The sequence below is a fragment of the Mixophyes fleayi genome, chromosome 3 (assembly GCF_038048845.1).
Source record: "Mixophyes fleayi isolate aMixFle1 chromosome 3, aMixFle1.hap1, whole genome shotgun sequence".
Classification (NCBI taxonomy): Eukaryota; Metazoa; Chordata; class Amphibia; order Anura; family Limnodynastidae; genus Mixophyes; species Mixophyes fleayi.
In genome coordinates, this window is record NC_134404.1 from 318,678,244 (window position 1) to 318,700,588 (window position 22,345).

The following is a 22,345-nucleotide window of genomic DNA, read 5'->3' on the forward strand; positions in this document are numbered from 1 at the left end:
GCAGCTTGTGAGCCACGACATGCCTCTAATTACAGCCGCCCGCACCCCGGTGGTTCGGACGCGCATATAAATATGTGTACATACATCCCAGCTATGTGTTAGTGTTCAGTGCAACTCCACCCCAGCCACCATCTTCCTGCAGCCAGGGTCCGGCTGTGGTGTGTGTGTGAGAGAGACAGGGCTGCCGATTGGCTACGGGGGAGGTTGTGCGCTGTGTCGGGGGCTGTCGTTGGCTGCGGAGGCAGCAGCGCGTTGTGTCGAGGGCTGTGATTGGCCGCGGTAAGAGGGGGGGCAGGCTGTGACTGTGCGTCTTCCCCTCCCCCCAGCTGTGTGACTGTGTCTCTGGCGGTGTCAATGGCTCCTCCTGCCGCGGACAGACGGGGCTTACGGGAGGGGATCTTTTCGGGGCTCCTGTGAGAGCTCCAGACACCGGCCACAGGGAGCGGGGGGACCGTACAGCGAGGACAGAGGAGCCGAGGACTGTGATAGCAGCCGCAGGTCGCATTCTTCTCTTATCTTCCTCTCTCTCTCTCTCTCTCTCACCCCGCACCGCTCGGCACCGACTCAGGGCGAGCCCAGCTCTGTGAGCAGCCAGGAGCCCGGCCCTCCTCCCCGACAGTCAGCAAATGAACTCGGTCAGAGCAGCAAACAGGAGACCCAGGCGAGTGTCGAGGCCGCGCCCGGTGCAGCCGGAGAGAAACAACGCTGGGGAGCGGGGTAAGACGGGGGCGGCGGGGGAGGGAGGAGGAGGAGGGGGGGGTCCCGGGGGTGGTATTACAGCCGCATTCCCAGGCCGCACGGCTCGGGGCCTACTCCCTCAGCAGCCTCGGGGGGCGCTGCCAGGAAAGTGCGTGGCTTGTGCTGGGCTCGGGCCTTAGGCCGCGCTTTGTCTGCTGTAGACCGCGGCCCAGTAACCGCAGAGCAGCCAGAGAGCAGCAGCCATGTCTTACCCTGGTCACACACACACAAGGCTGGCAGACCATGGAGGGTGTCTGCCCTGTGTATACCTCATACACCCCTGACACCATAAACAGTATAAAATGTGTGTGTGTGTAAATATATATATATATCTATATCTGTACACACTTGTGTTACATGGCAATTGTCTACGTTTCTTTATAGATTTTATGCTTTGTTGTATGTTGACCGTTTTATAAAATAATCATAATTTCCCACAATGATTGAGCAGGACCGATTAAAATGTGTATCCATATTATTCAAAATAATTTTTTATAGTGGAATGTTTGCAAATTGTTCAATACAGGAGAATGACAGTTTGTTAAATGCAGATATTAGGATGGTAGTATGGTTCCTTGTCAGTCAGTACTGGCCATCTAGAGAGAGAATAGAATAGCAGGGCATATGTTTGACTTCTGTAAATAGCCAACAAACGTCAAGTAGCTCATTAGCATTTGCTAATGAGGAAGAAATGCTATTGCTGGCAGTGTATTGTACCGAGTATATTGCAGGTAGTGTTGTGATATTGGGGTTATGGGACTAATGATTACCAGTAAAACAAAACAAGAAGAATAATACAACCAATGTATGTATAGGTCATTGTTTTGTGTTAGGTACTGTAGCTCTAGAATGTAAATACTCATTGTTTGGAGAATTGAAATTACATATTTTGACTATTCAGCTGGAGGTCTTTAAATGCTTTTATTTTGTTTATGGAGTCTGGTGTTCAATTGTCTTCTATATTTAAATACATTTTCTGTACCCATGAAACCTGTAGTCCACAGTAGTTAAACACCTTATGTATTTTCCCTTTTTTCCCCCTTTATTTTAATTTGTAATAAAATGACACTAGAATGAATGAGTGTTCTCTATATTGTACACAGTGTAGAAATTCAAAACAAGAAGTGTCCCTTTCAGTGGTTCATGTATTGCAGTTTTTAGACACAGGGAAACAGAAAATAACTTTTTTTTTATATTTAGGCAAACGTAGTCTCAAGACATGAATGATAGTGCTGTTTTAGCGTATTTGGTACTTTTGTTAATCTCCTTAACTTAGGCCAGAAATAGATAAAACCAAGAATAAAAAATAAATATTGGTGGAGTCTCTGTAGTCCTCGATGGAACAACATCTTTTTTGGCTATAGTTCTCAACATGTTCCATAATGGTAATTTGTTGAGTAGCCTTTGTGTTATAATATAATGGTATTTTACATAATATTTTGCTATAAATAAACCTATATTGAGACCTGTTTAGACCTGAAGCCTTGGTCTTTTAAATCGTACAACAGGCTCCTTTATTGTATTTACACATTCTATTTAGGTTGATAATATTTATTACATTTTTTGTGGTCAGCTGTCTTAATGTATAAGGTGCATCACAAAATTTGCATATTGCTTACCTGACAATTTTTTTTAGAAGTGGGAGTTCGTGCCACACAACATTCTAAGTGACTGATTTGTGTCATCCTACAGCTATGTGATCTGGACATACTCTTCCTGGTAAAATAGTTTATGGTTATAGCTAAATAAATAAAGTTATATTTAGAAACTAACAGTTGAGGACACTGTGCTAATGAGAGGATGAGTAAATAACTGTCTCAAGCCTAGCAAAGTCTATATATTAAAAATATACAATGGCCAGGGAATTTACCTTTTTAAGTAGAAATTAAGTATGTTTTAGTAAATGCCAACATGGGATGTTGGTCACAGGTGGTTAAGTTGACCCTTTTTCGGTAGATATTTCATGTTTCCTCTAGCCGGAGCGTGTCACTGAAACATTTCTTTTGTTCCTATGATTTTAAACTGTGGCAATGTCCCATTTTTGGGTGGGCAAGGGGTTGCAAAGATTGCTTTAGGCTTAAACTTGCTGGCTTTTTATTAGTTTTTTATTTTTTTTGCTCATAAAAATGCAAATCAAATGCATTTGATATTCTTTATTCCATTTAGGGCTTGGTCTAGGCTTTCCGATGTATTCTCAAGCGGTAAACACAAAAATGGTAGTGCTCTGAAAAATGCTACAGCAGTACAATAAAAAAAAAAGCCAATAGGTATGTCCAGTGCTGTAATCCCTCCCCCACCTGCTATGTGCCTGTAGCACTTACACCCACTGGCATTTGATTTGCATTTAAAATGCAAGTTCAGATGGAGACTTCCTTGGCCTCTGATGCTTTGAACATGCATGGGGGGGGGAATTCAATTGACCGTGTTATTGGTTAGAGTAAGGTGGCCCGTGCACTATTACCGTTGGTACGGTAATTTCAATGCTTATTTTTAGTCACAGCTGAGAGCCGTGAGCAGAAATTCCCGTTCTAATTACAGTACTAACGGTTTATATGCATTGTACTAGCGTTAAAATTGCAGCACATATGTATTTTAAAGCCAGTAGGGATAAGAGACATTACCAGTAAGTTGGGCTTTTGTTTCACAAATGTGTGCAAAAAAATTTGACACGGGTGCTATGTCTAGTCTCTGCTCTATTGCATCTTGCATTGACAGTTTGGCCAAGCTTTATGTTTAGGAGGTTTACTACGTAGTGTGCGTGTAGAGGGGACAGTGACAAGGATGGGGGAGGAATGCTCAATATTTATTCTTTACAGATGTGAATAAACAAAAGTCGCTGGTTGTATAGACTGAATATTTGAGTACTGGCCTTGAAGTTTTAAATTAAAACGAAAAATGTTAATTTATTGAATACTGTATTTAGCCTTTTCTTTGGGAGGATAATATTGTAGAAGAGCTTGAGAAATACACTATGAGCATTTAAAAATGTACAGATCTTCTGTATGTTATGTTCACGGCATCTGAGGATAACCGCAACACTAGCTTTTTTTGCATAATGCAATGTTGTGATCATAGCACAACCACAAAATATAGAGATGCTTGTCTGTCAGGAGTCTCCATACTCTTCTCTTTATCTTGTTCAAGTATCATTTTTTAAAGAGCAAGTGTTGAAAAATATGCTATTCGGCAGCTGACAAATACGGTAATGTAGAGTAAAGGAGTTGGTGAAAACTAGGAGGAAGGTGGATTTTTTTAGAATCCAGTGGAGACTCCATTGTCATCAACAAAAACATATCCCAACAGTTTGGCACCAGCTGTCATGAATTGTTTGTTGTTGTACCTTTAGGTATTTGGCCTTTGGGATTGCCCAACCCTGTTATTTTTAGATCAATGCCTAAAATCAATAGGTTGGGATGTATGGCCTTTGATGTAAATACCTTTCTCCTCTAATTCTTACAGAATTACTTTGGTTCCAATCTAAGAATGAATTTGTTCGGCCCATAACATTTCTACTACCACTGTTTAGCTGATATATGTGCTTTAAAAGGCATTTTAATATATTGTGGAAAATGAAATTAATTTGAAAAGTGAGAATACATTGTTTTTTTGGTTTTTTTTTATAGAATGTTCTACTGGTTTACTTTTTATAACCTGCTGGTGTCAGGGGTTTAGCCTCTGACTAAAAATCACCATGCACAGCATGTCTAAAGGGGCATGTTCTGTTTCCCTGTTGCTGTACCATCATCTTCATTGGAAATATGGTTGTGTTTACTGCATGGATGTGTCTCCATAGATATCGGTCAGCTCCTTACGCATCTGTCCCTCCCCTATCTACCTGGCAAGAAAGTAACAGAGGAGAAATAGACTTAATTGCAGGTAGCCTAAATAGCTATTTTTTTCTTTGCTTAAAACTGCAATCCCAGGTAAGATATCCAGGGCGCCATTCCTCTGTGCTCCGGTGCCTGCTCCATGCAGCTGTTTTTCTAAGTGCACCGTGGTTGGTCTCAGAGCCGTGGTTGAAAATTAGGCCTGTGTATCGCTGCAGTGGAGAGGGGGGTGAGCGGGAGGACAACCATACCCTGTAACACCCCCTGCCATTTATAAGTGGAGAACGCAAACATTCACAATGTTAACAATTTTTTTGCGTGTTATTCTTTTAACATTAAATCCACCTGGTTTCCAGACCCCACAGACAATACTAATAATGTTTAGAAAGTAGTAACTGGCAGTGGTGCTATAAATGCTAAGTAATCCCATAGATTGTAAGCTTGCGAGCAGGGCCTTCTCACCTCTTTGTCTGTTTTACCCAGTTTGTTTATTAGTTTATTACGTTTGTCCCCAATTGTAAAGCGCTACGGAATATGTTGGCGCTATATAAATAAATGATGATGATGATGATGATAATCACTATGCCCCCCAGAGTGTCCTGTGACAGGTGCAAGTGTGTGTATATATGCATATACATGTGTGTGTGTATATGTATATGTATATATAAAAACACTAGAATATATATATATATATATATATATATATATATATATATATATATATATATATATATATATATATATATTTCTAGTGTTTTTTTTTTCCTTTTTTTTTCACATCAAATTTTCAAGGCTAAGCTTACATACAAGCTTTTAATTTCTGAGGCACAAGGAGATTGATGTGTACAAGGTCACAAGAACTTGTCACTTAGATTTAACCCAGAGTCTCCAGTTAGACGCTCATTGGTATGACTTGTTATACAGTGACTTTTAACCACCTAGGTGCTAACTAAGTAACCACCCAATCCTGAAAAGCATCTCCTATAGGTTGTAACTTCTCACCCATTAAATGTCAGTTGTGCTGACACTACTTCCCTATGTTTGTCTACCCTTGCTTAAATATACTGTAAGGGAAGGAGAAGAAAACTTCATTGCTGCAAAGGATATTTTAAAAAGCGAATATGTCCACTTTAAAGTGTACTTGTTATGTATTTTAAAAAAAAACAACCAAAAACTCTCTAGTAGAGTTGGAATAAAGTATAATTGCAATGTACAATTAAGTTATACCATTATATTACATTATATAAATATACTCATACTTTATTAAAACACATCTTGCCGTATTCCAATTTGCTCTCTCAAAAACTGAAATTCATTTGACATATAGTTCAATAAGTTAATACTGAATATTATTTACCTGTTGTCTGATGTTCCTCCCCTCCCAGTTTGGCTGGTGCCCTTATCTCTGTAAGCAGCCAGCAGTGGTTTCCTCACTCCTGCTAATATGGCCCCTTTTTTTTTTTTTTTTTTTTAAACGCCCCTTTATTAGTATACTTTCCATCTGCATGTATTGAAGGTTTGTGGTGCTTTAACAACACCACTTCCTATTTGCAACAGGAAGCAGCATAAATGAGGCAAATATTGCTGGATCATTAGACATTAGTGGATCCACCGTACCATGTGAATTGCTGGCTCCATATATGTAATATTCAGTATTATAATTCATTCAACTAACTGTACATTAAATTTTAAGAATTTTCATTTAAATAGACTACAATTAGCACCTAGCAGCTGTGACTTTGATTGTATCTGTGTATATCCACACATTGCTATGGGAGTAGTAGCCAAAGGGAGTTGGGGACAGATTATGTGTTGTACAATCAACTAACCAACCAAAGGCAACTGAAAACAAACGTACTAAACAATATAGTATTCAGACCCATAGAGCTGTAAAGCATGTGACAGCACAGCTCTAGAATGTAATATCTATAAGGTAATAAGCTACTTATAATAAATTTACACACTTTCATTTCCAGACTTTGGTTCTATTACACTATAGGGGGCTTTGTTATAGTTTCTCTGCACATTGAACTTGCTGTTGTGATCCAAGAGGCTAGCATTGTTTGTTGTACCAATATAATCCCAGTATAAAATACAAAGATTGGAAATAGAACTTCCTAATAGGTGTGTTTCATGATGCTAAATGCATCTTCTTTGAAGCAGTGTTATCTGCTATCTGATTGTAGAATCTTTCAATGTTTACATTAAATATATATAATTTTTCTTTTACAGTTCTCGCCCATATATCACTTATAGTAAATCTTGGCAATATATCAACCACTTGGAAATCATTAGTGTATGTAAATGGATCTTACACTTAATATTATGATCTGATTCTGTGGAATGTCTGGAATGTCTTTTTAGTATCAAATTTATTAACCATGTAACCATTGACATAGCATCTGTTATGTTTGCTTTTTCTTCTGTCCATTGGACTTGGTGAGATCCTTTACTATGTAGCTCAAGCATGACTGAACAAACTTCAGTACCTGGATAGCTAAAATGACCCTGACATTTTGAAGTATGGATTTCAATGGTTAGCGTCTTTCTTTCTGTATCAGGCTAAGATTTTGCCCTTAGAGACTATTCGAATTCTACATCTAAAACGTTATTGTCCAGTTCTGATAACTTGGCCCTTTTTACCTGTAGGAATTACCTTAGTTTTGTGTCTATAAATCACGCAGGTGTGGACAAAATGTAAAATTCAGAAGTCTGTCAAATCTAGGAGTCTGAATGTTACTTTAAAGCTGCATTACCACTTAATTGTTAAATGTCGCTGACCTGCTCCCTTCTCTTTCCCCTTTTTCATGGGTTTCTCTGCTACCATCTCACAGCCCTGGCTGAAAACTGGGGCTTTATGGTGCTGCAAAGGGGGAGGAGCAGGAGGACTACTCAGAAGCTGCAGTCAGAGATTTGCCTGTTCAATAATCCAGAAATGGAGGAGCCCTGGAAAATGGCTGCACTATGTAGCATCAGAAGCTCCAGGGAGAGGGGGAAGGGTAGGTTACTAATGTATAGGTGGGGATGCAGCTTTAAGGAGCCACAAAAGGTGTATTGACCCATCAAGTTGGGTATCATTTTTTTTTTGTCTTGCTCCTTGTACACCTCCTATGGGCAAACACACTTCTATGGGTGCACAAACAAGCTATTCATAGATAGGGCTTTACTCAAATTGAACCCAGGAGCAGTGTCAGTAATGCCAACCACATGAAAACCTGAGTATGGCTTCTTCTGAATCTATAAAATGTAGCTATTGGCTGCAGATGAAGAGGTTGGGGTGTGATATACGGCTATTTGCCACCTTCAGTTAGTGATGAAGCTCATAATGTCCTGGCAACCTGTACATGCTTTGTGGTCCGGGATCCAGGGGTTATACAGTACATTGCAGGTTCAGTAGAGAAGGATAAGTGCTTTAATTATAAAACCCCAATTTATCAGGATACAGGCAATCCCTCATGTATTTTTTTTCCAACAGCCTGGCACAAAGGAAATTTACTAGCGCAGGAGGGAGGTGGGCCAAATAAAATAAAGTATTAAAATAAGCCCCCCCCCCCATTATTAAACAAATGGCTAGCATGACGTGGGTTTGACCATTTTGAAACCCAAAACGATAATTTATTGTGACAGTATAACATAAAGGTTTCATTCTATAAATCTTCATACAACGAATGAAGGGAGTCCATGAATTTTGAGTAAGCGGGCCTATACTGGGCATAGGCAACCATCTGTCCTCCAGATGTCACTGGTTCATCCCCCATCCTGCTCATCCTGTCGCTGGATCTATATAATGGTAGTTGTAGTTCAGGAACACAAAAGCTGAGGTTCCTGCCATCAATGTCTAGATTTGGTATATTTCTATATTTCATCTATACCTGGTGATGCAGGGTTTCCCTACCCATTTTCCAAAGTAAATATTTACATGTGCACACATTGCTTCGTGTGTGTGTATTTTCGTTTTGGGTAACAGAAAATTGTCGACTTTTTTTTTTTTTTTTTTTACTGCCTTTTTGTACTGGGAGATAGTTCAGCTTTGTCAGTGATCTGCTGAGACAAATGTCTTTCTAGCCCCCTGTTGTCTGTGTATTCCGCAGTGTTTCCCTCCCCCACAAAGTCTTGGCACTTGCTGTGTTGTCGTTTCAGACCCAGTGTGTTCCTTGTCAAGACCCTATTGTTTGGTAGGGATTTTGGATTATACTGGGGGTGGCTTTACCTTTTCACAATCTTTTTTTTTTTTTTTTTTTTTTTTTTTTTTGCTTCCCAGCTAACCCAGATACTGGTTTGGCCAAAACTTCTTGAAGAGGGAGTAGATTAATGTCCTGTGAAAGTACTAAATTCGTGTTTGGTGAATCCTGAAATAGGGGTAACTGTGTGTGCTCATCATCCAATTGGCAAGTATGCTTGGCTGTGCCACTGTGTAATCTCATTTTGTCTCCTATATAGTGATTTTCAGCTATAGTAATTTCATGTATTTACACTGCTCCTGTAGATTTACTTTAGGCTTGTGAATTTTCTAGGTTTTCTGATACATTTCTAAGCATGTTTGTAATGTCCCGATATTCAATGTGCAGGAAATGTGATACATTGTTAAGCAGTTTTTATTTATGAACACAAAGTTTGTGTATAGAGAATGTAATGTGCCTGCTCCACTAGCCAAGCTAAACATTCAACAGTTTGGATCTGTACATTTCTAGGCTTTCTGCCTATCTGGCTCCTGGGACTCTCAGCCCTGTTCTACAGTGATATTTTTCATGCTTCTACTGGTTGCAAAATTTGTGCATTTTAACATAGGCCTTAAATGGCTCTCATTTACTTTTGATTTTGGAATTGCATTCAGAACATAGTTTAAGCATTTTGTCTAATGGCATGTCTGTATGTATGTGCTGTAATTTGGAGAATGAGAATAGCCAGCAGTGACGGTGTGCATTTTATACTAGTGTTTTAAGGCTAGCAAAAGCATGTAAATGGCTTTTGCAATGGAGCCCACTGGTTTTAGTGACATCGTAACTTTTGCATTTCGCAACTTTTTTTTTAATCTTTTTTCGTACTCCCATTTACTTGTGTTCACTTCAAGTCAGTAGTTTCTCCCATTGACTCCCTCTCCCTGATCACGTGTTTGACATGCGACAACAATGTGCACCTGAGTCTTTAAATCAATTCCAGTTGGTAACCAGCCTAGATCCATCATCACCATTTATTTATATAGCGCCACTAATTCCGCAGCACTGTACAGAGAAACACACTCACATCGGTCCCTGCCCAATTGGAGCTTACAGTCTAAATTCCCTAACATACACAGACAGACAGACTAGGGTCAATTTGTTAGCAGCCAATTAACCTACCAGTATATTTTTGGAGTGTGGGAGGAAACCGGAGCACCCGGAGGAAACCCACGCAAACACGGGGAGAACATACAAACTCCACACAGATATGGCCATGGTTGGGAATTGAACTCATGACCCCAATGCTGTGAGGCAGAAGTGCTAACCACTAAGCCACCGTGCTGCCTACATGAGGCAACTCAGTGTGGATAAACATATCAATAAGGAGAATGTGATAACTACCAAAGAAGCATGCCCATAGTTGCCCATCACAAAGTGCTATAAATGCGGATCTTTATTGTTTTAGAACATATACAATAAACTTTATAAGCTCTAATGCATTTTCTGTCTTTTAAGAAGGAACTATTCTTTTTATAGTTCCCCAGTCTTGTATTAAAGCTGCAACTACATTTTCTCGTTTCTCCTCCAATATCACTCTGGCAGACTATAAATAAGCATGTTGATTTACCATTCTTCCTTTTTTATTTCTTCAGGCTGTTAATGATTTATAATTCACTTATGTCTTGGACTACCATGGCAACCACAGTCACAATGGTACATTTGGTGAGCAGAGGGGCTTTGGAAGGCCCTCTGAGCTCTGTCTGTACCCTCTGTTTTCAAATGACATGCTATGAGCCTGTCTGCAATTTGTAGAAGATGCACGTTTAAAGGACAGTTAACTTGCTATTTAAAGAAAAAGGAAAAAAACCTGAAGGTTCCATATGGGATTGCTGCTTTAAATTTCCTTAACCCAGGCTTTCTAATTCCCTATATCAGCGGTCAGCCACAGCATTAAATCCGGCCTAATATTGTGTAGGTCCCTCCTTGTGCCACCAAAACAGCTCTGACTCATCGAGGCATAGACTCCACAAGACCTCTGAAGGTGTCCTGTGGTATTTGGAACAAAGACATAAGCAGCAGATCCTATAAGCTGCCTCCATGGCTCGGATTTGTTTTTTCAGCACATCCCCCAGATGTTTGATCGAATTGAGATCTGGGGAATTTGGAGGAAAAGTCAACACGTTGAACTCCGTCATGTTCCTCAAACCATTCTGGAACAATTTTTGCAGTTGGCAGCACGCATTATCCTGCTGAAAGAGGCCACTGCCGTCATTGAATACCGTTGCCATGAAGTGGTGTACTTGGTCTGCAACAATATTTAGAGGTGAATATGTCAAAGTAACATCCACGTGAAGTCAGGACAAAAGGTTTCCCAGCAGAACACTGCCCAGAGCATCACACTGCCGCCGGTGGCTTGCCTTCTTCCCATAGTGCATTCTGGTGCCATTTCTTCCCAAGGTAAATGGCGCACACGCACCCGGCCACCCACATAATGTAAAAACATTCATCAGACAAGGCCATCTTCTTTCATTGCTCCATGGTCCATTGCTGGTGCTCACATGTCCATTCTATGCGATTTTCACCGTGGGCGAGTCGGCATGGGCGCTCTGACCGGTTTGCGGCTACACAGCCCATATGCAGCAAGCTGCAGTACACTGTCTCTTCTGACCCCTTTCTATCATAGCCAGCATTCTGTAGTATTGGAGCAGATGGCCTAGCAATTGCTTACTAAGGGGGGGTATTCAATTGTCGGCGGGATTGCAGAAAATCCCGCGGTCCCCGCACGATTACCGATATTACGGTAATCGTGCGCGGAAAAACATGTAATACGGTAAATTACTCGCTGGATTTCAGCTCGCAGATCCCTAAGCCGCGAGCTGAAGTCCAGCTACAAATTACCGTATTCCATGTATTCGTTTTTCCGCGGCAGGATTTTCGGCGATCCCGCCAATTGAATATGCCCCTATATGTATCAATGAGCCTTGAGCGCCCATGAACCTGTCGCAATTTCACCGCTTGTCCTTCCTTGGACCACGTTTGGTAGGCAACAACCTCTGCATACTGGGAACACCCCGCAAGACCTGCTGTTTTGGAGATGCTCTAATCCATTCGTCTAGCCATCACAATTTGGACCTTGTCAAAGTTACTTAGATCCTTACACTTGCCCATTTTCCTGCTTCCAACACATCAACTTCAAGAACTGACGGCTCACTTGCTGTCTAATATATCCCACCCTTAATCGCTATAGTAACGAAATAATCAATGTTGTTCACTTCACTTGTCAATGGTTTTAATGTTGTGGCTGATCAGTGTATATGTTTCTTTCCTCCAGGTCCTATGGTCTAGCATAACTTGGAGGCAACGTTTTTTTTTTGGCTGAACAAATATTATTCCCAATGTAGTCTGTTTACTGGAATCTAGTGATACCACTAAGCAATAAGGCATTTGCCTCAGTGATATCACTGGTGAATAGACAGACTTTGTTCTTATGATTATTGATTCACTCCGCAAGATGACAGCTTCAACTGTGTGTAGGCGAAGGGTACTTTTCAAACGTTTCTTTTTAACTGTGAATGGTGATGCTACTAATGTGGGAGATGGCATTACCAGCGACTCATTCACTATAATCACTCCTCCACTAAGAAATGTGGAATAATGAACCTTAGTTTGTTTCACAATCTTGTGCTGTAATCGATGAAGTGCTGGAAAGTTTAAATCAGCACATAAAACTCATCATGCATTTCTATGTGAGTGAAGCATCAAGCCAACATGTATACAAATCGAGAGACTATACAGTTGACGTTAAAAATTGCAGATCTACAATAAAAGTCCTAGCACCCACTTGATCTGCTTAGTAAGTGACTGTTACTACCATAGTTACCTATGTTTGATTTAAATTTCCAGCCACTTTGCTGCTGATCAGATATATTTAGAACAGGGGTCAGGGAACTTTTTTACCTTTTACCCTCATATATATTTAGATACGCCAATGTTACACCCTTGATTTGAAAGGAAGGAAATCATATATTATTAATTATTGGAAGTCAAAATTTTATTGAATCTATATGAAAGCTTCAACTTCAAAACTTCAGGTTTTGGAGAAATGATGTTGCTTCATTTTCGATATGAGAGCATCAATATTGGGGCATTTTGATGTCTGAGTAATTTGGATACAGTCTTCAGCGTCCAATCGATTTCTCTGCTTTGTTTTTATGTTCGTTAGAATGGAAAATCCTTGTTCGCAAAGGTAGGTTGTTGCAAAAGGCAGCAACTTTTTGACTGCCTCCTCATGTCCAATTTTGATGCCTTTGCAGCTGTTGACATCCAAAAATATGACAGATCTGCTTTGTTTTCAAATGCAATACGTGCTTCATTATTGCATCAAAGCTCAAGTAGTGCCTCTGCCAACCCTTGAGGCTCTTCTGGTACAACAGCAATTTCACATTTAAAGGGGTCTACAATCCAACTGGCAGCATTATTACCCCCAGGAATTTCATTTTTACCCCATTTGGGGTAATTTACCCCTGTTCCCTGACCACTGATTTAGAATGATTTAAGTATGACTCAACATTTCAAATAAAGTTGGAGATTGTGTATTAGTATGTTTTACTTTACAAAACTTAAGAGCGGCTGCTTTTAGCATTAGTTTCCATTATCAAACATAGTTGCAGACCGATATATATAACACATTGGGCAGAGAAATAGGAACCTAATACAATTCCGTAACCATTAAAGGATTCAGTCAGAACAAAATATTTTTACATTTATCTCTAGTGATTTGACCTAAATATATTAGGCTGCGTATTACTGAGCTGAATTATGTCCATGGAATATTGAGTGTTTAATCTCAAATGTCTACCTTGGGAAATACAAGAGCAGGGTCAGTGATGTCACAGCAACTCAAATGACTGTAGTCTCTGCTTTTTTGGCCTGTGCCAGAACCTGTGGAAGTAGCTTCAACCGTCTGTAATGTAGGGTGGAGGCCACTTTACTTTTATGGTTCATATCTGTAAATTTTCTATGTTTATTTAAACAAATGCTCCTTTTCAGTCATGAGTTTTCACATTTCCTAGGGAGTTGGTAGGCTGTATTTCATGAATCTTACTTTAGCATACTGGGAGAGAGAGAGGGTCTGTGCATGGTACTTGAGACATCACCAGGATTCATGCTTCAAGTACAGCAAAAGCGTTAAAGGATGTCCAGCTGCTTAAACTTTTATTATTGACAGAAAAACGTGACCACTGGTGGTATTGAATAATTAAAAAATGATCAAGCATCTATACTGCAGGGAAATGTTGTTACTCCCTAGAAATTACATAACTGAAAAATCACACCAATTTACAGAAAGCGTTAAATATGGAAGTAATATAGCTATAGCCAAAAAGTAGGTATAATATATGCCCAGATAGGCCTACTATGCGTGTGTGTGTGTGTGTAATATATAATATATATAAAAAAAAAAATATTCGAACCAAACTCTCGCAGTATTCATACTCTGAGATTGGTGTATACAAATTCAATTTCTTGTACAATAAAGACAGCAAACCGTATTAATGTAAATATATTTGTAGTGGCCTATTGTTACCCACGAACATTACGGACATGAAGAAAAATACACACCCTCACTTCTAATTTCTCTTTTAAGTAGAGAAAGTTAAACAAAGTAGCAAAATGTTAAAAATAGGGGAACACGGGAAGACCTTTCTTAGGGTGTGTCTATTAAAATGAGTACAGTTGAAGTGAACTGTATTTTCTGCTAGTTTATCTATTGTAACCGAAAAATGTAGCTTTGTGTTTTTAAATAAATGTGAACCTTAAAAATAAAATATAAAATTAACATATAAAATAAGTTTATCTTCACTTAATACTTTGTAATGTGGTTGGTCACGCTGCTACCAAGTACCCTGATAAGTTTGCGTGGGATCAAAAAGGCTTCGGTTACCAGTCAACATCTGATTGAAATCTGTTTGTTGGAATGAATGGTTAGTACGGTCACATGACTGCATTTGAATGCATTTGGTCAGTCCATCCTTGGTAACTGTACACTGTTGTATACAGCTGTTCAACCCATGTATGTGCTTGGCCAAATTCTACAATTTCCTATCGGATTATTGCTTTGCACATACATATTGTGTATGTATGTGTATATATATATATATATATATATATATATATTATTACTGTGCAAAAGCTTTAGGCAGGTGTAGAAAAATGCTACCAAGTAAGAATGCTATCAAAAATAGAATTGTTAATAGTTTATTTTTATCAATAAAATGCAAAATGAATGAACAGAAGATAAATCTAAATCAAATCAATATTTGGTGTTACCACCCCTTTGCCTTGAAAACAGCATCAATTCTTCTAGGTATACTTGCACACAGTTTAAAGAACTCGGCAGGGAGGTATATGTGTGCCTGTATGATGTATAGATGCACAGCTTGAATCCATATAAAGCTTGTGGGAACAAGCAGTTGTGGTTTAGTGATACAATTTTTTGCATTTGTTAGTTTTCAGTGGCTAATCAGGTTGAGTTTGTGTTTTAAAAACAAAAATAAATATTTTTTGAAGTGTTTCTTCATATTATCCTGAAAAATAACGGTATTGCCATTTGTAACCATTTTAGTTTTGTCAGGAGACGCATGTCATTATTTATGAAGAGAATGTAGGCAGCAGTTCAAAACAAACACTATGGGTTTCCATAAGTGTCCTTGCCGTTCACCCACAATATTTGTCTTATTGTAGAAAATGCTTACTCTTTTGGGAATCATCCAAATATTTACGCTGTGACTTGTAGCTATTATGTTGTTGTGTGTTTTTTATTTGGTTATTAAAAAGTGGAAGGATCTTCCCGAATTACAAATGGCCGTTTCTGACCCTTTTATTAGCCGCAGTCTGCTGGCTTTTTACCCTTTAGCTGGACACATAGCAGCCCCCCCCCCCCCCAAACTAGACACTTTCTGAGTAGACATTGTATAGTTTTTAATACTGATATCCATGATGTATGCTTTACACTATATTCCAACAGATGGTGGTAAAAAAAAGAAATTTATATGGAATTTAAAATAAAAAAATAAAATAAAATCGGGGCAGAGGAAAATAATTAGAAATTTCACACCCAGATGTTTCACCCAGGGACCAGCTGCAGAAAATGACATTTGTCCCTGAACATGAATAGGCTAGTGCTGCTGCCCCTCCAGTAACTGTGATTGCTTTAAGTGGTCAGTCGCCCACAGTAGGTTGCTGCATTCGTGACTTAACTCTTGTCTCCTTGGCTACTTGTGAGTAGTAGTGTGTGGAAGTGTCAGCGAAAGAGTTAATTAGTAATGTGCCCAAATCCCCCTTTCCCTGTAGAACTCTGGAGATCCACTTTCTTTTGTTAGATACAACAAACAATGGGGGTACAGAGTGTAAGTACCTCCACCGATCACCTTCAGAGCTGCTTGGGTCCTTGTGAAGCAGAATGAAGCCATTGCAGTGGCTGTGAATGAAAGCTAGATGTTTATTAATAGACCTGCCATGTCTTTGAATGAAAACTGGCTGCTCTTTGGAGTAGCAACTGCTTCACCAGTTGCCATTCTGTGTTGGTTCACAGGGCTTGCATAGGAACATGTTTACTACCATTATTGGCACGTTTCAGTTTGGCATTGATTTGGTGTCAACTGAGCCAGTTGTAATGTGGACTTTCCTATTCCAGTTACTCTAGACAGCAATAAGGTTAAAGTATGGCAAAACTGATACCTCTAGTACCAGTTAACATGGAGGCAATGAAACAGTAGCGTGTTAAGAGTTTGATATTTTTGAGAAATTGAATACTTCTTTAGATGCTTTCCAGTTGTGTAATGGCCATCTTTATTTTGATTGCAAGCGTTGTAAGGCCTTTGTATTATGGTAACTTTAAATGTTCTGTGAAAGGTACAGTTCTCCCTTTAAACATCAAGGCTGCCTCTGAAAAAAAAAAAACAGCATTTTATTTTGTTCTTGCAATACTGCTACTGCAGATTGTGGAAGTACCAGACAAATGCTTTATTAGCGTTTTGTTGTTGAAAGTGTAATGGTGATGAGAATAAGATGCTGCGGATATTGACATCATGCTGATACATGCTATTCACAATGGCAAAAATAAAATGTCACTGACGGAAACTCAGAAAATAGTACATGTACAGTTTGCTAACACGATCATCTGAGAGGTCCCTGCTAATTGTTTGGGAGGATGTGTTCTAACAATGGTGTATAGCAATGTAAATGTTCCCCTGATTTCTGCCTGCTACAAGACTATATTGTGTAGTAATTCCACATTTATGTACCCTCACATCTTATAACATGCACATTAATCTGTAATCCTTATGACATTTTGGCTATGCGACCTGGATCTACTACATGATCCCTAATCACATCAAATCCTTTACAGAAGCTACACCTGAGATGGCACAACGTTGACCTGCATGCTTACAGTATCTAGGTGGAAAATAAGCAAAGAGTTGTCTTGGTGGCACATTTTCCCTCAAGTGTTAGTTCCCTCCATTATTGTCCCAATTTCAAATTGCGTCTGATCTGAGCGCCTTATTCAGTCATCGCCTTCATGTCTTGGATGTCCACCAATTTTGAAATTGGTGTAAATACAGTATATTGGTAAGTGTGTGGATTTGGTGACTTGTCTCATGCAGCATGTGACAGTCAGTCAGTGTTTAAGAGGAGAAGGGGATTGGAGGCAAGTGGGAAGCTGCAGGATGTGTTAGAAGGCGGAAGTAACGGGATCCTTTAGCAACAGAGTAGGAATTTTGGGCTTCTGGTACAGGAATCTTGTGATGTCAGACACACCACCTTATTAAATAAAGTTCATGTCTCCAGCTTGTTTCCTCCATAATGAAATTGCTCCTTTTTATGTGTGCATTTGTGTGTTTTTAAGATCTGTTGTACATTTGTTTCCATCCTATGGTAAAGGGCTGTAATTTCCTTGCTTGGTTTGTGCAGCCACAAGTCTGACTTCAGCAGTTGCACATAGGAAATATTAAGACTTATGAGACTTCCCCATTTTATGTGATGTCACTAATGTGAACAGGTGATAACAGCAGTAGGGTAAACAAATGACTTGTCTCTTAAAGGATCACTTAATGTACAATACAAGTTGCTTAAATATTAACAAATATATAAATGCTAAATCTCTTTTCATAACTGCAGTTGTAAGAAAATTATATGATCATGGAGGTTTCCCCCCCCCCCACTAAACTTTCTTTAATAGAAGGAAATAATTTCATTAAGCTCAAGTGAACATTGTTCAAATATTGGGCAGCGTCCTAAAGCCACTGCTCCCAACGGCATGTGAAAGCGGGTATGTGTGTGTATCCCCACACCTGTTTACATCTTTCTACTAGCGTCAACAAAATGCTATTAAAGGCCTTCTTTTATACCATTGAGTAACTGGCCTTAATGTAGTAACAAACAATAGCCTTTCCCTTTGTAGCAAGTGGAGTGTGTGTTTGGGCCATCTGCATTTGAGGCCAAATCTGATTGATCTGGAATTTTAGTTCCTGAGCTAAGCAATCAGATTGCAATATAAATTGAACCTACTACTTCATTGGTGGCCAACTATGTATTTGCATCATGCTGCATTGTTGAATCAGATTTTAATTGTTGCATTACTTGGTGAAAAGGCATTTTAAAATGGCCTTGTAACATTTGCAAATATCAACTTCTATTATGGGCTTGACTTTAGCATTTTGACCATTTTCAAATTCATATTTTATTTCTGCAGCACTTGTATCTTAAAATCTGAGGAAAGCCCTTTACATTTTTCTTTATGTTCAGTGGAGCATATTCAATTGTCCGTGTTACTCACAAAAGTAGCGCAGTGTAAAAAGTGTTAGTTATTACGGCAATGCCAACCCAGATTTCAGCTTGCAGCACCCTGAGCTGCGAGCAGTACGCCGGTGTTAAAGGTACCGTAATAACGGTAATTATGCTCACTATTATCGTAATAACGGTAATAGTGCGCAAGCCGCGTTACTTTTGCGAGTAACGCGGACAATTGAATATGCCCCAGTGTGTGCAGCAGACCAGTGCTAAAAACTTGCCTAAGTTTTAAGAGGCTGGACTTGGCTGAATTAATGATAAAAAATGGTGTTTGCTTAAAATATGAAACATTTGTATTTTCTGGAACAAAGTTTAAACAGTTGCAAAGTGATTTTTAAAGTGTGAGTGTTTTACATTAAAATGCTAAATTTTGGGCTAAGTGCCTTTAAATTGGTATAGTGTTAATGAAGCCGAAAGGTGTTTGTATAAAAAAAAAAACCCCAAAAAAACGTTATCCATTACTGCTGGTATGGATGATGAATCACAAATGCCTAAATATTAGTATGAGTCGTTAGACTTGTTCTATATTTAATGTTGCTTTTGACTTTTTTTTTTTTTTTTTTTCTCGTTCTATAAAAAAGAAAAATATAAGAGACACTTGTATCGTTTTGCATTTGTCTGACCTGTTTTTCACCTGTCAGTTTTATACATATTTTAATAGTTTGAGTATGAGACTGGCAGTCTTGGGGTTAATAACCTGGCATGGTCAGAAGCTTGTGTCATGCTGCAGAGAGTGTTGGAATCTCTGCAGCACAATACAGCAGACAGGCAGGATTATCGCTTTACCTTCCCTGACACGTTTTTGTCTTCTCATTCTTGATTTCTATAGTGTCATTTTCTTGTGCTGTCTGCTTCATCGACAACCTTGAAAATTGACTTATTTATTGCCCTTCTTAGCAGTGGCTTTAAAATAAACAGCAGCAGGTTATTCTGTGGGCTGTGACAGGAATAATGGCTTCTACTGCAGTTGGGATTATTTGAGGTAACGGATAATTGTATGAAGACAGTTCTTGCATTTGGGGTCCCTTTTTCATTATTGTATCTGATGTATTGATGGACTGGCCATTTGTTTTCCCTTCAATAATATCGTACACCTTTTAGAAAACTGAATTTCAGTGACATAAATGGGTGTGGTTCACCCTTTGTGTTCAGTTCATGCTTCAAGGGTGTATGCAAGATTTCTTTGAATTTTTTGAGGGAGTAGGTTAGCAAGGTATGGAAACCTGTTCCCCTTCTTAGAATAACACTGCAATGGATGTGTTTTGAATGTTTGTACACTGTCTTTAGGAAAATATGGACTTCGTCGTTATCATTTATTTATATAGCACCAACATATTCCGTAGCTTTACAATTGAAGACAAACACAGTAAACTAATAAACTGTGTAAAACCGACAAAAGAGGTGAGAGAGGCCCTGCTCGCAAGCTTACAATCTATGGGAAACTATGTGGACTTTTTGATACCTTGTTGCTATTACATTTTATCAGTTAAAAATGCTATATTTCTCTAGGGCAGCAAAAGATGCATAGTAGGATGTGACCGTGGGACCTGAAAACCGTTTCTGTGCACTCGAACCCACAGCTTCAGTACCACTGTACGGATGACCACACAGGTGAAGTGGACAGTTCTGGCTGTTCGCCATCAGTGGTCAGCTAGTTGTTGCCTGATGACCGCAGTGTTTGCAGTCCTCATCTGACCGCATTTTCTACCAGTCACGATTGACATTGGATCAAGCCTAGTCAGGATATTTAATTTATTTTAGGTTCACACATTCAGCTATTTGTAATCAATCTAATTCACCTTCTTAAATGTGTGTATTGGCAGCTTTAGAGGAGTTTTAAAACGCATATAAACATAACCTTTTTTTTTTTTTTTGTCCTATGTAATGTAAAGCCTATAGGTTCAAGTTTATTTGCGTGCACACAGCATGCTGCGGTTTTTATGTGTTTAGATCTATTTTTAGTTTTTTACGGTTCCACTACTTCTTAAAGCTTAGAATCAAGTTGGATTCTACTACATTCCATGGTTTGTATTATGAATGTCAAAGCTTCAGCAGAAAAGATTTCTACAAACCGGTTATGACTGATGTGCGTGGATAGCAGTGAGAGATGGTTTTGGGGTCTCTCTAGTCTCCCCTTCCCCCATAAGCTAATAAAAAAAGTTGATGACAGTTGGAAAGTTTCAAGGAGGTGCTAAGGACAGTTGTCACACCAAGTTGTTTTGAGGATTTATTAGTTGTCGTACATGGGGAAGAGGTGTTTTGGCTTTTTGTCCAGCAGTGAGTATCGATAGCCCTTCTAGGTCTTGTCGATACATTGTTCAGCCTTCACCTTAAGGGAGCAGCACGTTCACGTGCCGTTTCTCACCAAATTCAAGAAAGATCCAGGGGAGTTTGGCTTTCATGCCATCACCCCAGCAACTAAATTGAGTGATTGTGCAACACAAGGGAAAGCCTTCTCCAAAAGCTGAGCAGGAAGGAGCTCTGAATAGTATAAATTGTGAAGGACAGTCCTGGTTGTCAACAACTGACTGTCTTAAGATTCTACAATAACATTCACATCTCCACAAACACACACTTCCCCCATTAACAGCTACAATTATTATTGCATTTTACCTTGCATCTCGTAGATTGTAAGGTCACTTGGGCAGAGCCATCTTTACCTTCTGTTTTTCTATAATGTGCAGTACTATGAAAAATATCAGCACTATTTAAATAAAAGATAAAGGCTGCACAGTATACTAAAGTGAACTTCCTGTAATGATTTTTTTTTTTTTTTTTTAAATGAATGGAGACAGCAGCATGCTAGATGAGATTAAAATGGAATATGCCCCTGTCACTTTCAGGAGAACAGTGACGACTTAGGGGGTTATTCAATTGTCAGCGAGGGTTTGTTTTTTTTTGTTTGTTTTTTTTTGTTTGTTTGTTTTTTGTTTGTTTTTTTTATATAATTTTTAAGTGGGTTAACCTTACCCTCAATTCCATTACGTTTTTTTTTTCCTTCAAGAAATGGTCCTGTCACGCTCCAGTAGGTCTATTGAAAGTATAGGGTGTGCGAGAGGCAGCTGCGTTAAAAGCTATTCAATTGTTTTTTAACGCGGTGGGTAAAACGGGAAATTATCTCGCACCTCCGTGGGGTGTGTTAAAATTAAAAAACCTCTGAAAAGTATTTGAAATCGTGTAGTAATGTTGAAAAAGAATTAAACTTATGTTTGTCACTAATGGCTAACTTGTGTAAGTTGATTTTCTTGTCAAAAAATATTGAAAGAAATAAAAAAAAAATCACTAATTATATTTATGTATGGTTTTTGATACAAATGTAATGTGTTTTGACATGGTATAGATGATTGTATGGTAAAAAAATAGTTCAATAAAAAAATATGGTAAAGAAAGTACTGTAATGTAGATATTGTCAATGTGTAATGCAATCTAATGTATGGAAAACCTTTTTTTTTTTGTGTTATACATGACGGCGTTAAAAATTTTGCTTGCGAGATTTTAGGGGAGTGAAGGGGAGTTTTAACGTGCGGGGGTCAGTGTTCCCTCTTTTTGGATTAAATTGTACGAGTTTTCCCGCTGCGCTAACTCAAAATGGTCACTATTGCTGTCAAAAACCCGCGGGAGTTTTTTTTTTTTTTTTTTTTCTATGCGGCAGGGAAAATAAAAACTCTCATAGCCCCCTTAAAGTTAAAAGTAATGAAATAACCGCTACAATTATCAAGTCCGTATTTGTCTAGATATAAATTACCCTGTTAACCATGTTTTTAATGGCTA

At 38.9% G+C, this 22,345-nt stretch overlaps 1 protein-coding gene across 2 annotated transcripts in view; it reads left to right on the plus strand.

Moving 5' to 3' along the window:
- Nucleotides 1-381: 381 nt before the first annotated feature.
- Nucleotides 382-22,345, plus strand: part of FBXO11 (F-box protein 11) — a 50,815-nt gene continuing 28,851 nt past the window's right edge. For both annotated transcript variants that reach the window (XM_075204108.1, XM_075204109.1), the window contains exon 1: nucleotides 382-717. In XM_075204108.1, coding sequence (XP_075060209.1) covers nucleotides 627-717 — 91 coding nt within the window. In that variant the 5' untranslated portion in view covers nucleotides 382-626. The remainder of the gene's footprint in view (nucleotides 718-22,345) is intronic.